The sequence below is a fragment of the Zalophus californianus genome, chromosome 15, assembly GCF_009762305.2.
Source record: "Zalophus californianus isolate mZalCal1 chromosome 15, mZalCal1.pri.v2, whole genome shotgun sequence".
In the NCBI taxonomy this organism is placed as follows: Eukaryota; Metazoa; Chordata; class Mammalia; order Carnivora; family Otariidae; genus Zalophus; species Zalophus californianus.
Genome location: NC_045609.1, coordinates 30,000,442 through 30,018,622, shown reverse-complemented (window position 1 = coordinate 30,018,622; position 18,181 = coordinate 30,000,442). Strand labels below are relative to the sequence as shown.

Here is an 18,181-nt window from a genome sequence, read left to right as displayed (position 1 = left end):
TATACCTTTAGATATAATAATACACTAATTGAGAAATTACTACATGCCAAGTTGTCCTAACTAACCACTTTACATGTATTAAATAATTAATTTAACTCTACAACAATCCTATCTTATGTAGGTATGTTTATGTATATACTATATTTCAAATTAAGTACACATACTATAAATACTTTAAATACTTTAAAATAAGTAAGTTCCTGGGGTGCCTGGGTGGCTCAGTTGTTAAGCGTCTGCCTTCGGCTCAGGTCATGATCCCAGGGTCGTGGGATCAAGCCCCGCGTCGGGCTCCCAGCTCCACGGGAAGCCTGCTTCTCCCTTTCCCGCTCCCCCTGCTTGCGTTCCCTCTCATGGTGTCTCTCTGTCAAATAAATAATAAATAAAATCTTTAAAAAATAAAAATAAATAAAATAAAATGAGTAAGTTCCTATAATAAGTTTACTGTTAACATCTGGTTCCTTAGAATCATGAAAAGAACATGTGCTTTAATCAAATTCATATGACATCAGTAAATTTTAAACATAGATTATAAAACTATAACATCTCCTCTCTTAAAATTTGTCACATGCAGAAAGTCCTGCTTTCAGTTCAAAAAGGACTCAAAAGAGTTAGTCAGTATTTAAAGCAATAAATCATCACAACATGTTAAAAAAAGATTCTATAATCTTCATTCTCTTGCATAAGCCACTTGGTGGATAAATTTTGTGATCAGATCTTTAAAAATATTATTTTTATAACATTTTGGACACTGAAGGACATTCCATTATTAAATTAATTAAACTTGAAAATGAATTAAGATACTAGTAAGGTTTCAACAAAAATTTATTAACATTTCTTATTTAGCGCTTTTTATCTGTCTCTTAAGAATACATTCTAGTCCAGTACTATGAAGACACAGTTTCAAATGAGCTTAAGTTTTCAAGACACAAGGTATATATTCTTTTCTTAGCTAGGAAGAAAACACAGATTCCTTTTTTTTTTTTTTGGTAGCTTGAATGAAATTTTCCTCACGCCCATTCACCCCACTTGGCTTTTATTCACTGATTCTCTGGGATCATTCCTAGAAATTACAGAATGAACATGGGTCTTGAGTCACTGAAAATGTACGTGCTCCAATAATTAAATGAATGATTTGATTGTGTGTGAGCTGGCTTAGTGAGAACTTAGCCCTGAAATCATTCTGATCATCTCTGGGCAAAATGCTGTATTACAGTTTCTGGGTGTGCAAACCAGAAGCCCCATGTGTGCCTTTGATCATGTGAATAAACACTGATGGATGAGCACACATCTTTGACAATTTTTGCCAGTTTATGACATAATGAGGAAAATAAGGACCATGTGTTGAATCATAAAACTAAATAATTAAATTTATATGACTGTCCTGTATTCTGAGATTATCTTCTTTGAATTTATATGTTTTTTGTTTTTTTGTTTTTTAAAAAGCTGGTACTGCTTTCTGGATATTCTCACCACCCACTCTAAATTTTTCCCCACTAGTACATTATACTCAGAAGTCTGGGATTCACTGCATGCATGTGTCTATGAAAGACTGTAAAAATGGCGTGCTCTTTTGCCTGAACAATGGTCAAGCTCGATATTTGATCTGGCACTTAAATTTGCAACATGTTACTTTAAGTCATGGAATGTTACATTATAACCAGAGTTAAGGAAAGTTTATCATTCTACCAATGATTTTTTACTAACTGAAACAAATTTGTAGTTAAGTGTGCAGAGAAAAATGTTTAGTAACTATTCAATCTTCCACTTCTCCTAGCTTAATGGGTTTTAAAAATAAACAAGATAACTCAATTGTATCTAATTTGGTACTTTTAAATCAGCACCTGTATGGGTAACAATTTAAAATTGAAAGGGAGGGGCGCCTTGGTGCTCAGTGGTTAGGCGTCTGCTTTCGGCTCGGGTCATGATCCCAGGGTCCTGGGATCGAGCCCCACATCGGGCTCCCTGCTCGGCAAGAAGCCTGCTTCTCCCTCTCCCACTCCCCCTGCTTGTGTTCCTACTCTCGCTGTCTCTCTCTCTGTCAAATAAATAAAATCTTTAAAAATAATAATAATAAAATGAATGGGACAGCTCTCAAAAATATTAAATTTCCCTAGCTTAACACTTTTTTTGTTTCCTTCAAAGCATATACTACAATTTGCAATTTATTCATTTGTCTTTAAATTTTTTTCCCTGCCTTTCCTAAGCAAAGTTAATCGCCAAGAAGGCAGAAACCATTTTGGGCTTGTACACCATTGTAGCCCCAGCATTTAGTATATGCTTTAAAAAATAGTAATAATATTGAATATAAATGATGTTGTACAGGAAACTGAGCTTACTGAAGATTTACTATGTGCCAGGTAAGGATTGTACTAAATATTTTGAATGTCACTATGTCATGCAAATCAACACCATGTATGAATATGATTTATTTATGATTTGATTCTCCTTTCAAAAACATTTTTCAAAAAGATATTTAGGTAGGGGCGCCTGGGTGGCTCAGTTGGTTAAGTGTCTGCCTTCGGCTCAGGTCATGATCCCAGTGTCCTGGGATCGAGTCCCGCATCAGGCTCCCTGCTCAGTGGGGAGTCGCTTCTCCATCTCCTGCTCCCCCTGCTTGTGCTCTTTCTCTTTCTTTCTCTGACAAATAAATAAAATCTTTAAAAAATATATTTAAGTATAGCTATATGCTCGTGTCTTCTCTCCTAGTGAGAAATATGTCTATGTCCCCCATCATCCCCCAGCACCACTTGTTCTCCTTTAACAGCGTCATCAAGGAAGGAAGGAAACAGTGAAGAGCAGGGCTGCCAGTGTAGAAGCTAGCAGGAAGATCATTTAGTTTTCATTTCTTTTCTAAATCATCTGTAGACCGTTTCCTGGTTTAATATCCACTGACATTTCTTTATATTTGTTCACTCAGTTCCTCCAAATATGACTTTGATAATATTTTATAACCAAATAGCTAGAAAATATCCTTTACTGCCCTCGAAAGAGTGTCTCTACTTATAGAATGTATAAATATGGTTCCTGCTCAGGGATGCCCATGCTTTTTATTTTGAAATGATTTTAGGGGCGCCTGGAGGGCTCAGATGGTTGAGCATCTGCCTTCAGCTCCGGTCAGGATCCCAGGGTCCTGGGATCAAGTCCCCCATGGGGTTCCCTGCTCAGCAGAGAGCCTGCTTCACCCTCTTCCTCTACTACTCCCCCTGCTTGTGCTCTCTTGCTCTCTCTGTCAAATAAATACATAAATCTTAAAAAAAAGAAAGAAATGATTCTAGATTTACAGATAAGTTGCAAACATAGTATAGGGTTTCTTATATACACCTCACCCAGACTCACCTAATGTTACCTTCTTATAATAATGATGCTGGTACTATTTTTGAACGCACCATCCTGTCCCCTTTTGGCTTCTGATTGGACCCACCAATGAAAACAGCAGAAAACTGGAGGGCAGGGTATTTATTTGGATCCCCCACATCCCAAAACTTCCTCTCTGCAGAAACATCCCGTTACCAAAGGCTGCAATAAAAGACCCTGCTCCATCTCTTCAACTTCAACTATTCTTTGTATCTGGGTTTCTGCTCCCACTCCCTGGCCCCTTCAGGCCTAGGAGTGGTGAGAAATCTCCACTGTCATTAGTCCTGGGATGCTTCGCCATCCCTAGTTTCTCCCTTAACCCTGCCCACACCTTTTAAACAATTCCTTTATTAAATTCCCCTCAATATCCCCAAATGACCATGCAATCTGATTTTTTCCAGGGACAATGATTGACAACCTAACCAAAGTGATATTACTTTAAAATTGACATTCTCTTAAGGGAATATATCCTCTTACCCTGACACATCAAGTAGAGATTATTTACATAAATGTTTCTACCAAGTGGAGTTCCAAATCATGCCACTCCACTCACAAGTCCAATTTTATGAATCAATGCCTGAAACTATTTCACACCTTTACCTTACTCAAGAGTCAAGGAAATAATTACAGCACAGCCAATAAGCTGCCATGTATATATAAAATAACTCTAGTGATAATCAACAGGGCTTGGGCAGGAACCTGGTCCTCCAGAACCAATGGGGGCAGGAATTTGTGCTTTGCCTACCCACTACCCCCATCATTCGATATCCCTTCTGGCCATCTGAGTGCTTTGGACAGAAACTGGCATTTCAGCTAGAGGAGAACTCTCTCTCTAGTCAGGGATTTGAAGTCACTATCTACAGGTTTACATTTTGAACTACAATAGAATGAATATAGGTTATTGATATAGCTAATAGATTGCTTAAAAGTGAGAGGTATGAGACATACCAGGCAATTTCAGCCCCACAACTGGATCCAATATTTAGTTAGCAGGTTCAGAGTAGAATGGGACAAGCTTCAATTCTGCACCCAATTTCCTTAATCAGACTCTTCACCTGTCCAATTACTTCTTCACAGATGATGAAGATGAAAATATTTGCTTAGGATACCTGCAGCATCCACCCTGACAAAAAGCAAGGGACCCAGATTTGAAGATCTAAGAGGCCAGAGTCAAACGAAGTGGACTAGATCTCTGGCATAATGCCATACGCAAAGAGAGAATTATGAAAGGAGACCAAGCTGTAACCTGTAGACTCCCATCACTGCTCCCCCAGATAGCAGCCAGCTGGAACACTAAGTCCTCATCCATAAAACCTTAAGCTGAAAGTTGTACTCTTTCCCTGCCCTCCCTCCCAAAATATGGGTTTAGTTTTCATAACATCTCCTTCAGGGTTGTATAATATTCTACCTATTTTACACATACCGAGCTAAAATCTGAAAGTATTTTAGCATTTCTACTGTGGAACAAAGAAACAAAGCTTTCTCTGGAGAACAAAATACATTACAGCTAATAGAAAATTAAAGAAGACATTTTAAAATGCCAACCTCAGGGGAAAAAATGATTTTTTCCTTTTAGGGCATTTCCCTACTCTTGTACAACAACTGATAACTATGGAGGAAAGTGAGCAACAATTCAGTTCTGTTGCTGTGGCACATGAAATTCAGCCACCCACAGGCACTTATTTTAAAATAAGTCAGAGTCCATTGCCCTATTTCAAAAAAGCAACACACGGTACATTTACTTCTGAAATTTATTTCAGGTGACAGGACACCCACAGACTAACAAAATAAACATAGAATTAAATAGTATCCCCCAAACCCAATTCTACTTCCTAGCAAAGGCAGCTGATGATTTAGCTACCAGCTTCTATATATATTTTTGAAGATTTTATTTATTTATTTGAGAGAGAGAGAATGAGAGATAGAGAGCACGAGAGGGAAGAGGGTCAGAGGGAGAAGCAGACTCCCCGCCGAGCAGGGAGCCCGACGCGGGACTCAATCCCAGGACTCCAGGATGATGACCTGAGCCGAAGGCAGTCGCTTAACCGACTGAGCCACCCAGGCGCCTACATCTATATTAATATGTCCATGCAATTGGCCTCTTTCTCCTTTGCTGCCCCCCTAACCCCTGCAAATCTGAGAGCCATTTTAACAGCAGCACTAAAATGATTTCTCACTTGAAGATTTGAAGACAAAACACCTGAGATGGATACACCCAACACAGAAAGTGTAAGAAGAGATTAAGAAACATAAGCAGGGCTTTTAATGATACGATTTTACAGTTGGAGGAGGGGAAGGAAGTAAAAGGGAGTGGGTGGATCGATATGCAGAAGCAAAACAGGAGGGGTTAATTTACCTTGAAAATAACCAATATTCTATTTGTCCAGGCCCAATGAGAATTTGTGCCAAGCAATTTCATTCATTTCACAGTGCCTAGAACACCGATGACTGTGTGGTAAATATTAAACAAATAACTTGTTGGTTGATGAAAATGTACATGGCAACGCCGCGTACACACAGGAAACAGAAACTCAAGGTGGTCAGACAAATTTGAAAGCAATGCAAGGTTTGGTTCTCCATGTCAAAAACATTTTCAAGGTACACAACTGGGGAAGCAAATGAATAAAAATTTGCCACATCCATAGTTCAACATGTTGTTCCTCTTTGAGTGCTAAAACTTTATTTGCAAAAGAAAAGCTAAGATTAGGTTAAAATATTGTTAATTATATATACATGATATAATTTTAAAGATCAGAAAGTTTTATTGCTTAATATGTGTTTTTTTAATTAAAAAGGTTACTTGCTCAGGTTGCTTACATTTATAACAGCAATATGCCACTTGAAACCTTTAACACATAAGCACTCATTTGCTAAACTAAAGCTAGCCTTGAACTTTGAATAGTGCCATATGCTTTTAAATTAACCCTTCTGAATACTGTACCAAGCTCATAACACAGACTGTTAGCTTATAACCGAATTAGGTTACTGCTAAATACTCATTAGGCAAACCGCTGAAAATAAAGAAAACATGTATATTTCCTACAGCTCTATGAATGCCAAAATTAAAAATGATTCAATGAGAATTTGGGATTAGGCAATGATAATTTGGCTGATCTCGATGGCTTACATATTTTAAGTTGAACTAAAATCTCTAAGGACCTTTTCCTTTGGAAAGCAAAACCACACATTTTAAAATAGTATCTAATGGAAGGTCTATTAAAATCACAATGGATCATAGCTGTCAACTTCAAATAGTGTCTCCTTAAGGGCTTAAGTTTACACACTGGTGCAACACCACAAAGGCAGATGCTACAAAAGGATCTACAAAGAAAAACAAATTTTATTCACAACACTTTGCATATAAACTTTTCCTTCTGCAGACTTGTGTGGAGTTGAAAATAAAGGATGCTAATATGCACATCATGCAGCACATCAGAAAAAAGAGAGAGAGAGAAAACCCTTCAGTTGAGTGAAAATTCATTTATCTACTGAAAATCCGGGAGAATTCACATCCACTGTACTCCAAATTTACTCCTAAGTGACAGAAAAATACTATATGAAATGGCAAAAAATTAAATATGATTTAATCAATAGCTGATTACCTTTAAAACTTTGGGCTTCTTTTCCCTCTGGGGCCTCTTGTTTTCTTTTATAACCTAAAAAAAATCAAATTGCAAAATGAGCCTCCATTTAAGAAAAAAAAATTAGCTCCCACCCCCCCCAAAATTTTTGGCTATTTCTCTATAAAACTACTTAGACCATTTAAAATCATCAACATGTTTGCTAGGCAGAACCTAAAGAGCTTATGTAAAATGTATACTTGAAAAGTCACTGAAAAAAAGCCTTGCATAAAGATGAAGTAGGGAAATACCCTTTTTTCCCCTTAAAGTCTGTCTTAATTAGCCTCTGCATTCTTCACAGCGAAGCCCACGAGGTAGCCATCTTGCTTGCTTCTGCAGAGGAAGCCTCTACAGTGGAACAGTTCTGCAAACTGCTTTTTGGTATTATTATCATGGTGTTTAAAGGCAGCCCTGGCCTGCCAGCACTGTAGACGTGCTGGGCATGCCTTTTGCAAAAACAGCCCCACAAAGAGTGCAGCCAATGGCAATGCAGAGCTTAGCAACTCCAAAGTGATCTTCTCTGCTAGCCTTCCTAGACAAAGGATCTCCTGTGCGGCTCCGCTCTCACCACAGGACACAGGCAGCCACAAGCTGCGACATGGAGTGCGCTGCAGAGGATCTGGTCGCGCCGAAATCACAGGAGGCTTCAGCAAAAACAATGCACACAAATCCCCCAGGTCTCCACCATCGGATCGATGGCGGAGGCTCCCTGATTAGTAACCTCTTGGCGGCTCCGAGGGCAGGTCTGCGCGGGGGGAGGGGTGCGCGGCTCAGCCTCCAACGTACAGGAGATATAACTGAGCCGAGGGGGGCATTTGGGCTTGCTGAAACTCTGGAAGGTATTGTGCATTTTTACTTTATAAGGCAAGGCTAAATATTGGCGATATTTAAGGCAGGGAGGTTATGTGAGGACAGTGTAGGCTCAGCTGTTGGGCTGCGTGTCTCATTCCCCGGGAACCACACCTCTTTGCAGCAGGCGCTTTGCCCAGAAACACAGCAATTTGATTTCTGTCAATAAATGTCCGATGATAAAGGCGAATTAAAAAATACTAATGAAGCCACTTGAAAGCAAAAGGACGGGAAGAGGACAAGGAGGGGGAGGAGTTTTCAAAATACACTTGTCACTCTCAGTGGCTGGAGAGAGATTTCTCTCTCTCTTGCTCTGGACATTTCTGGTGACCTTCATTTCCTAAAGAAATCCCTCCCATCTGAAAGGTGGGCTCACACCTTTGGGACAAAAGGGGCACCTTTGGCTCCTCTGTCTCCCAAGATCATCAGCTGTCACTGAGCATCTCTCCCTGGAGCTGCCAAGCAGGTCCCCCTCCCCCCGCAACCTCGGAGCCTTCTGCCCACCCGGCTGATGGTCAGACGGGGCCACCCACTTCCCGGGGACTGGGAGCTGAGCCAGAGGCGGCACTAGCAGCCACCCACCCTCACACACCTGGACTGCCACCATACCCAGTGGGTGGTAGGCACTCAGAGAGCTGGGCACCGTAGTCGGAACTTGCCAGTCCCTGAGAATGCCAGAGCCAGAGGAGTTTAGCGCCCTCCCGTTAGCCCCCTGGCCAGGCAACTGTGGCAGGAGAGAAAGAACCAGGACAGCTGCTGTGAGCTGGCAGGTCTCAAGGTCACTGCCAAAATGTAGTGCAGAGGCCGGTCACAGTCCCATCACAGCCACCTTGACAGCGGCACAGATCTCGGGAAGACAGCCTCAGCTCCATCCTCACAGGGCCAAAGTTTCAGCGACACATTTAGGGGATTGGCAGGAGGGCCTCCCTGGCTGCTCAGCCAAAGATGGGTTTTCCACTTGCAGTTGGATTCAGAGCAGATTCCCACAACCAGAAATCAGGAACAGAGTGAGGGCCGGAAGGCCTGTGTTTCATCACCCGGGATTCCTAGCCTTTCGGTTTGCCACAAAAGCACGCTCTCCTTGTCGGAATGGTTAAGTCCAACATGCACTGTTTTCCCAACTTAAACTACCTCCCCCTCACCTACCCACCCTCAAAATTGTTAACAAATATAAAAAGCAAGGCTCCTTGAAGCAAAACCAGTGGGTTCTGACCTAAACACATCCATCAGGCCAACTTCAAGCATACTGAGCCCATACTAAGAAGCTCTCTGTGGCAAATGAAGCAAAACCATGAAAAAGGTAGAAAAACAGAACTGAATACAGCAAGACTTGGAAATGGCCCTACGCTTCTTTTTCTTTGAAGTGTGTGTGTGTGTGTGTGTGTGTGTGTGCATGCGATAAAATATATGTAACATAAAATCTGCCATTTTAACCATTTTTAAGTGTACAATTTAGTAGCATTAAGTATATTCACAATGTTGTGAAACTATTCCCACTCTCCATTTCCAGCACCTTTTCATGATCCCAAACAGACACTCTGTATCCATTCAACAATAACTCTTCATTTGCCCTCTCTCAGCCCTCGCTACTTTTTATTTTGCTTTTTGTCCCTATAAATTCACCTATTCTAGTATCTCATATAAGTGGTATCGCATGATATTTGTCCTTCCGCGTCTGCCTTATTTCACTTTGCATAATGTTTTCACGCTTCACCCATATTGTAAGATGTATCAGCATTTCATTCCATTTGAAGGCTCAACAGTATTTCACTGTGTGTATATACACCAAACTTGTTTATCTATTCTTCTGTTGATGTACATTTGGGTCGTTCCCACCTTCTGTCTATCGTGAGTAATGCTGCTGTGAACATGGGTACGAGTATCTATTTGAGTCCCTGCTTTCAATTCTTTTAAATATATATCTAGGAGAAGAACTGCTGGATCAGATGATAATTCTGTTTAAATATTTAAGGAACCACCAAACTTTCTGGAGTGGCTATACCATTTTACATTCATGTCAGCAGTGCACAAAAGGACAGCCCTACATTTCTTAAAGTTCCTTGCATGTCCATTACAAATTATGCCTCTCCCCCTTGAATACCTGAATATAATTTTTATTTATTTTTATTTTTTAAAGATTTTATTTATTTATTTGACAGACAGAGAGATGGCGAGAGCAGGAACACAAGCAGGGGGAGTGGGAGAGAGGGAGAAGCAGGTTCTGCCAAGCAGGGAGCCCGATGCGGGGCTCGATCCCAGGACCCTGGGATCATGACCTGAGCCGAAGGCAGACGCTTAACGACTGAGCCACCCAGACACCCTCGAATATAACTTTTAAAAAGCATCAACATTTCCCCAGCTTGATTGCTCAATATTTAGTAAAGTGGTCCATGATATATAATACATATAATTATAAAATTAAAAGCAATCTATTACCTGTGTGATCCATGTGTGTCTCAATAAAACAAAAAAAAATCAGGCTCAAAGTGTTAGGTGTACTGAATATCCCCATCAGTGAGAAGCCCACTTTTTAAAGCCCCATTGACAAGCATTTTCACTGCATGAAATACTCATGAAGCCATACAACACTGCACTTGGCAAACTAAGCAAACACTAGAGGTCTGTGTGTTGTGTTCTGTAAAATGAATTAATAAATGAAGACACAGCTCATCTCAGCTAAATTATGAGGGTTAATTAAAGTGACCAGAGCTAACATTAACTCAAAATATCCAACTGATACTACGCTATGAAGATCTGCACTTGTTTGAACACAGAATAGATTGCTAACCTATATTGGTAGTGACCATCTGCTCTAAATCCTATACTTAGTGATTTGACGGTCTTCAGATCAGGGCTTAGGTGATGGCGAGCTTTGATGGAGAAAATAATCAGACATTACTAGCAGAGAAACTGGAGGGCAGGAGAGCCATTCCCATTCTCTTATTATTTAAGGCAAAGTGCATACAACTAGATTCTGTTGGAAGAATGGCAGGTCAGAAACTAAGAAACCCTGTGTTGTAGTCCTACTTATTCAGAACCTATTTTTGTCTCTTAAATCCATTTGTTTTTCTCACAAGGAATCATGATTAAGTTGCATGAGATGTATTTAATTTTGTGATAACTCTAGAGTATTAGGTTCTTTCAAATATTACAAAATGAGATCTCTTTTCTCTTAAAAATCACAATTAAAGAACTAAAAAGAAAACTGAGTCTAACTACATTATTTCATTGGTAAACTAGGCTTAAAGTGATAAAATTACTTAATTCACATTGTACAAGTAAGAACTTAACTTGAGCTGAGGTATAACCAACCGTCTACACTGCTTTCTCTATAACTCCTCCTAATAACCTTTAAGATTGAAACATCTTCAAAACCACACACTAAGGGTTTTTTTTTGTTTTGTTTTATTTTTTTGAGAGAGAGAGAGAGCACAAGCGGGGGGAGGGAGAGGAGACTCTTATGCTGAGCAGGGAGCCCAACTCGGGGCTCGGATCCCAGGACCCCAGGATCAGGACCTGAGCTGAAGGCAGATGCTTAACCTATTGAGCCACCCAGGCGCCTCACACACTTAGGATAAAGGAGTAGCGGCTCAGATTTTTACAAGACTGGTATTTAAATGAACCTTACATTAGGTATGCTTTTAAAAAAATAAATTTGGTGCCCTCAGAGATAAATTAATGGATAATTTCAAAATTCTACTTCTCTTTCTAAGCATAAAGCACTCTGCATCCATAAGAAACTACACAAACAGGAGCACCTGGGAGGCTCAGTCGTTAAGCACCTGCCTTCGGCTCAGGTCATGATCCCGGGGCCCTGCATCGGGCTCCCTGCTCCATGGGAAGCCTGCTTCTCCCTCTCCCACTCCCCCTGCTTGTGTTCCCTCTCTCGCTGTGTCTCTCTCTGCCAAATAAATAAATAAAATCTTGAAAGAAAGAAAGAAAGAAGAAAGAGAAGAAAGAGAAGAGAAGAGAGAGAGAGAGAAAGAAAGAAAGAAAGAAAGAAAGAAAAGAAAGAAAGAAAGAAGAAAGAAAGAAAGAAAGAAAGAAAGAAAGAAAGAAAGAAAGAAAGAAAGAAGAAAGAAGAAAGAAAAAAGAAAGAAAAAAGAAAAGAAAGAAAGAAAGAAAACTATACATACAAGCACTGCCTAGGAGTTTTCTTCTAAGGTAATCTCAAGTGATCATTGTTCCTCAAACCTGACACCTCTCCAGCACAAAATCCTTCCAGTATTAGCCACACTCTATTCTCCCATGAAATCCTTCTATATTTCTCTTCTCCCATATCGTTGAGGGGTGGGTGGACATAGCTTTTGCTGTGATACCTGGGTAAAGATATTTCAAGACCGTATTTTATAAATTTCCAATCATTAAGAATGAGAAAGGGACGGCTCATTCTTTTCACAATTCTAACGAAGATCTTTAAGTTAGCTTGGTTTTATTTCTTAGGAGACACAGAAAATTCAGATTAACAGGAGCTCTTCCTGGGTGATTGGACAAACAAAAATAGTCTGGGTGTAGGGGGGGCGATCTCCTCACACAACATTTTCCTGGCTTCCCTCCCCCACTTCCTTCCCTGAGGCTTATCTGCAGTAGCCCTTTTTCCTTCTAAGGGGCCAGGTCTACCTAGTGACTACCCCATTCCCTCCTGCGGGTAAAAATAACTGCTCTTCAATAACAAGAATTAAGGAACAAGTGAGCGAGGGTCTTCAATAGTTGCCGAGTGAGAACTAGTGACAATGAGGTGGACCAGAGATAATGCCAGACACTAATGGGGCTGAACTATCACCTCTCCTCAATTTCTCAGCCCTTTTCAGTACTAATTTGAAATCGACAAGCCTTACTCCATTACAGTCTAGATCCATAATTTGGACAGAGAAATCCAATAAGAGTATCTACGGGTTTTTGTCAAAAAAAAAAAAAAAAGAAATCACAAAGGATGATGCTATTTAGAAAAATGTCCCCTTTTATGAATGATACATTGAAGTTTGCTTCTTATTACTTATCCTGTGTATTTTGGAATCAATAATATCCTTTTTTTAAAAAGGAAGTTCTGTATCTTTGGGCTCCTTCTCCCTGTCATTCATGCTAGAGAACTGACACTAGATAGCATTGTGCCCTCCGTTTTTAGATAATCCTACTGTCTCATCAAATCTAATAGCAAAATCATAAAAATTTATTGTTTCACTGAGAAGCTTAAATCATTTTACACCCACACAACTTCTTTCTGAGTAAGTTTACACCCACACAACTTCTTTCTGAGTAAGTTAGATCTAGTTATCCCTGACGTTTAGCAAAATCAAAATTGTTGAACCTTAAAAGACCCCACATCCAAAAATACTGTCTTTAAAATTTGTTAGTTCATTGTAATGAACTTCCCCCGTTTAAACCTTTGAGCAACTTGATAATAAAAATAATAATTCAAAAACCCATACAATGACTTAATAATGTTGGGAACTTCCAATGTGCAGAATGGTGCTGGGCCATGGGGTGCCTGGGTGGCTCAGTCAGGTATGTGTCTGCCTTCAGCTCAGGCACGATCTCAGGGTCCTGGGATTGAGGCCCGCCGTCAGGCTCCCTGCTCAGTGGAGAGTCTGCTTCTCCTTCCCCCTCTGCCCCTTCCCCTGCTCATGACCTCTCTCTCTCTCAAATGGAAAAATAAATCTTAAAAAAAAAAACAAACAAAACTGGTACTGGGCCTGCACCCCAGAGCCTACCAACTCAAGAGAGACACAAACTGACAATCATGATGCACTATAGAATGGGGATGTGCCCAGGAAAGCTATGAAAGGCAGAGAAGGCTTCCCAGGAAATGACTTTTCCACTGAATCCTAAAGAGGATAAGCAGGAGTTGATGAAATTTAGAGGGAGGGAAGAAAGGGATGTGCCCCCGATGAAGGTAACAGCATGTGCAGGGACACATCGTGGCTAAGGAAAAGTCACACTAGAGTATGCCTGTGAAGAGGCAAAGGGGACAAGGCATATAAAAGACTGGTCCCCGAGCTTGCACATGAAGAGATGTAACCAGCTTTCAATTCTTCTCTACCATTCCAGTTTGAAATGTGGCTTTCTTTGTTCCATCCTTCAGTGTTCCATAATTAATCCTTTCAAAAGGCAACAAGGACGCTCCTGTTAAATCTTCACAAATATCGGCTACTTTTTCGAGTTCGATCGGTAGCGGGAGCGGAGAGCGGACCCCAGAGAGCCCTGAGCAGCCCCACCGCCGCCGCCGGCCTAGTTACCATCACACCCCGGGAGGAGCCGCAGCTGCCGCCGCCGGCCCCAGTCACCATCACCGCAACCATGAGCAGCGAGGCCGAGACCCAGCAGCCGCCCGCCGCCCCCCCCGCCGCCCCCGCCCTCAGCGCTGCCGACACCAAGCCCGGCACCACGGGCAGCGGCGCAGGGAGCGGCGGCCCGGGCGGCCTCACATCCGCGGCGCCTGCCGGCGGGGACAAGAAGGTCATCGCAACGAAGGTTTTGGGAACAGTAAAATGGTTCAATGTAAGAAACGGATATGGTTTCATCAACAGGAATGACACCAAGGAAGATGTATTTGTACACCAGACTGCCATAAGGAAGAATAACCCCAGGAAGTACCTTCGCAGTGTAGGAGATGGAGAGACTGTGGAGTTTGATGTTGTTGAAGGAGAAAAGGGTGCGGAGGCAGCAAATGTGACAGGCCCTGGTGGAGTTCCAGTGCAAGGCAGTAAACATGCAGCCGACCGTAACCATTCTAGACGCTATCCACGTCGCAGGGGTCCTCCACGCAATTACCAGCAGCATTACCAGAATAGCGAGAGTGGGGAAAAGAACGAGGGATCGGAAAGTGGCTCCCGAAGGCCAGGCCCAACAGCGCCGGCCCAACAGCGCCGGCCCTACCGCAGGCGACGGTTCCCACCTTACTACATGCGGAGACCCTATGGGCGTCGACCGCAGTATTCCAACCCTCCTGTGCAGGGAGAAGTGATGGAAGGTGCTGACAACCAGGGTGCAGGAGAACAAGGTAGACCAGTGAGACAGAATATGTATCGGGGTTATAGACCACGATTCCGCAGGGGTTCTCCTCGCCAAAGACAGCCTAGAGAGGATGGTAATGAGGAAGATAAGGAAAATCAAGGAGACGAGACCCAAGGTCAGCAGCCACCTCAACGTCGGTACCGCCGCAACGTCAATTACCGACTCAGACGCCCAGAAAACCCTAAACCACAAGATGGCAAAGAGACAAAAGCAGCCGATCCACCAGCTGAGAATTCGTCCGCTCCCGAGGCTGAGCAGGGCGGGGCTGAGTAAATGCCGGCTTACCATCTCTACCATCATCCGGTTTAGTCATCCAACACGAAGAAATGAAGATTGAAATTCCAGCAATAAGAAATGAACAAAAGATTGGAGCTGAAGACCTTAAGTGCTTGCTTTTTGCCCACTGACCAGATAAATAGAACTATCTGCATTATCTATGCAGCATGGGGTTTTTATTATTTTTACCTAAAGACGCCTCTTTTGGTAATGACAAACGTGTTTAAAAAAAAAAAAAAAAAACCTGGTTTTTTCTCAATACACCTTTAAAGGTTTTTAAATTGTTTCATATCTGGTCAAGTTGAGATTTTTAAGAACCTCATTGTTAACTGGTAATAAAAAAGTTTACAACTTGATTTTTTCAAAAAATCAACAAACGGCAAGCACCCGTTAATAAAGGTCTTAAATAAAAAAAAAATAAAATATCAGCTACTTTTTCAAGGAAGAACTTAGGAGAGGTGACTGGTTTTGGCCTTAGATCCCGAAAACCCTGGTTTTTAAGGTAGAAAGCACCCTTGTAGAAGTCTCCTAATCAGAGAAAAGCATATTTTAGAAATGAATGTATGTAAAATTTTTGTTAAGATCAGTTATTGAAGGGCGCCTGGGTGGCTCAGTCATTAAGTGTCTGCCTTCGGCTCAGGTCATGGTCCCGGGGTCCTGGGATTGAGCCCCATGTCGGGCTCCCTGCTCCGTGGGGGGTCTGCTTCTCCCTCTCCCCCTCCCCCTGCTTGTGTTCCCTCTCACTGTCTCTATCAAAAAATAAATAAAATCTTAAAAAAAAAGATCAGTTATTCAAGAAGGGTTAACTCCTTAAAAAAAAAGATTATTTATTTGAAAGAACGAGAGAGAGAGAGAGAGTGTGTGTGTGTGCACGTGCATGAACTGGGGAGAGGGGGAGAGGCAGAAGCAAGCTCCCTGCTGAGCAGGGAACCTGATGTGATGCTGGGCTCAATACCAGGATTGCTGGGATCATGACCTGAGCCGAAGGCTGGGATCATGACCTGAGCCACCCAGGTGCCCCAAGATGGGTTAACTCTCTTAGTTTTCGAGGTTATTTATTAAAGTTTCACACAACCCATAGAGAAGCAAACTTGTCTGCCAGGAAATAAGTTATTCCTTAGGCTGAGTAACTGTACCGGACAGATGCTTTTGATGTTTGGAATAAGGGGTATCCTTTGTTCATTCCAGAAATAAAATAGAGAATACCCACTATATTGGAGGCACTTCTTAATACCTTTGGGATCTCTGATTTAATGAATAATTATTTTCCATGGAGCTTAACTTGGCTAGAGAGAAGACAGGAATTATCATTTTTTTCAGGAAGAACCAGAAAAACAAAACCCGAAAAACTTGCCATTCAGCCTGTAATATTTATAAGAGAATGCCTAAAATCAAAATTTTTTCCAAAGTCTGTTTGATTTTCCTGACAGCCAAACACTTAGTCAATGAGCACATTATCTCTTACTTAAAATAAAATAAATAAATGGTCCTCAAGGTTCTTACTAGAGACAGTTCTAACATGCTACCATTTCTGTGTTTGAAGGGGATCTTTTTAAACTTTTGCAATGTAAAGCCCTTTAGAAATACCTTGTGAAGTCAGGAGACTTGCCATAACAAAAGGCCAAAAAGGTTATTTTCATCACATTTCACCTTAGAAATCAACAAGTATAGGAGTGACTGGGTGGCTCGGGAGGTTGAGCGACCGACTCTTGATTTAGCTCAGGTCATGATCTCAGAGTGCTGGGATACAGCCCAGCGTCTGACTCTGTGCTCAGCGGGGAGTGTGCATGAGATTCTCTCTCTTCCTCTCCCTGTCTGCCCTTCCCCACCCCCCCACACTCTCTCTCATATAAATAAATAAAATCTTAAAAAAAAAATCAACAGGTATAGAGCTCAAGCTTATAATTGTGCTAACTGATGACTTAAATGAAAAACTTGCCTATTTTTAATAGGTATGTTTTAGCATAAATTATTCTAATGGAGTTTCCATAGATACTTTTTTTTTTAAAGATTTTGTTTATTTATTTTGAGAGAGAGAAAGAGGACAAGTGGGGGCGGGACAGAGGAGAAGGAAACCAGGCTCCCCAACCGAGCAGGGAACCCAACCCCGGGCTTGATCCCAGGACTCTGGGATCATGACCGGAGCAGAAAGGCAGATGCTGAACCAACTGAGCCACCCAGGTTCCCCTAAAGACTTTTATTTTTAAGTAATCTCTACAGTCAACATGGGGATCCAACTCACAACCCTAAAATCAAGAATGGAATGCTCTAAAGACTGAGCCAGCCAGGTGCTCCCATAGATATTTTATTTATGTATTTATTTATTTGAGAGAGAGAGAGAAACAGCATGAGATGGGAGAGGGTCAGATGGAGAAGCAGGCTCCGTGCTGAGCCGGGAGCCTGATGTGGGACTTGATCTTAATACTAGTTAAGAAAATGCAATTTTCCCCCCAAAATGTTTGATTTCCCTAACTTCTAAATAGTTAGTCAATAAGCACATTAGCTCTTGTTTTTTAAAATAAATAAATGGTTCTGGGCGTCTGGGTGGCTCAGTTAAGCATCTGCCTTTGGCTCAGGTCATGATCCCGGGGTCCTGGGATCGAGCCCCGCATTGGGCTCCCTGCTCGGCGGGAAGCCTGCTTCTCCCTCTCCCCCTCCCCCTGCTTGTGTTCCCTCTCTTGCTGTATCTCTCTCTGTCAAATAAATAAAATCTTTAAAAAATAAATAAATAAATAAATAAATGGTTCTTATGGGTTTTTAAAAAATATTTATTTATTTATTTGAGAGAGTGAGCATGCCCGTAAGCGGTAGGGAGGAGCAGAGCGAGAGGGAGAGAGAATCTCAAGCAGACGCTGAACCTGGAGTTAGATGTGGGGCTCGATCTCAGGACTCTGAGATCATGACCTGAGCCAAAATCAAGAGTCGATGCTTAACTGACTGAGCCACCCAGGCACCCCTCAAAATATTATTTTAAACAAGATCAGTATGTCCCTGGTGGGTCCAAATCCCAGTGATGCTATTAAATATGGGACCTTGAGCAAGTCAACCTCCCAAAGACTCAGTGAAGG

At 41.6% G+C, this 18,181-nt stretch overlaps 2 protein-coding genes across 2 annotated transcripts in view; one reads left to right on the top strand and one right to left on the bottom strand.

The window, feature by feature from the left end:
* The window catches only part of TET1 (tet methylcytosine dioxygenase 1), a 127,394-nt gene that overhangs the window by 89,053 nt on the left and 20,160 nt on the right, over positions 1 to 18,181 (bottom strand). The window contains exon 3 of the mRNA XM_027589225.2: positions 6,957 to 7,010. Within this exon, the coding sequence (XP_027445026.1) occupies positions 6,957 to 7,010 (54 nt within the window). The remainder of the gene's footprint in view (positions 1 to 6,956; positions 7,011 to 18,181) is intronic.
* On the top strand, positions 14,000 to 15,195 carry LOC113919715 (Y-box-binding protein 1-like). Its single transcript, XM_027589311.2, has one exon. It carries the CDS (start codon positions 14,121 to 14,123, stop codon positions 15,108 to 15,110), a length of 990 nt encoding a protein of 329 aa, XP_027445112.2. The 5' UTR covers positions 14,000 to 14,120; the 3' UTR covers positions 15,111 to 15,195.

Bases quoted from the DNA above. Each gene is read 5' to 3' on its own strand.
- LOC113919715 (XM_027589311.2), top strand. From the start codon at position 14,121: ATGAGCAGCGAGGCCGAGACCCAGCAGCCGCCCGCCGCCCCCCCCGCC.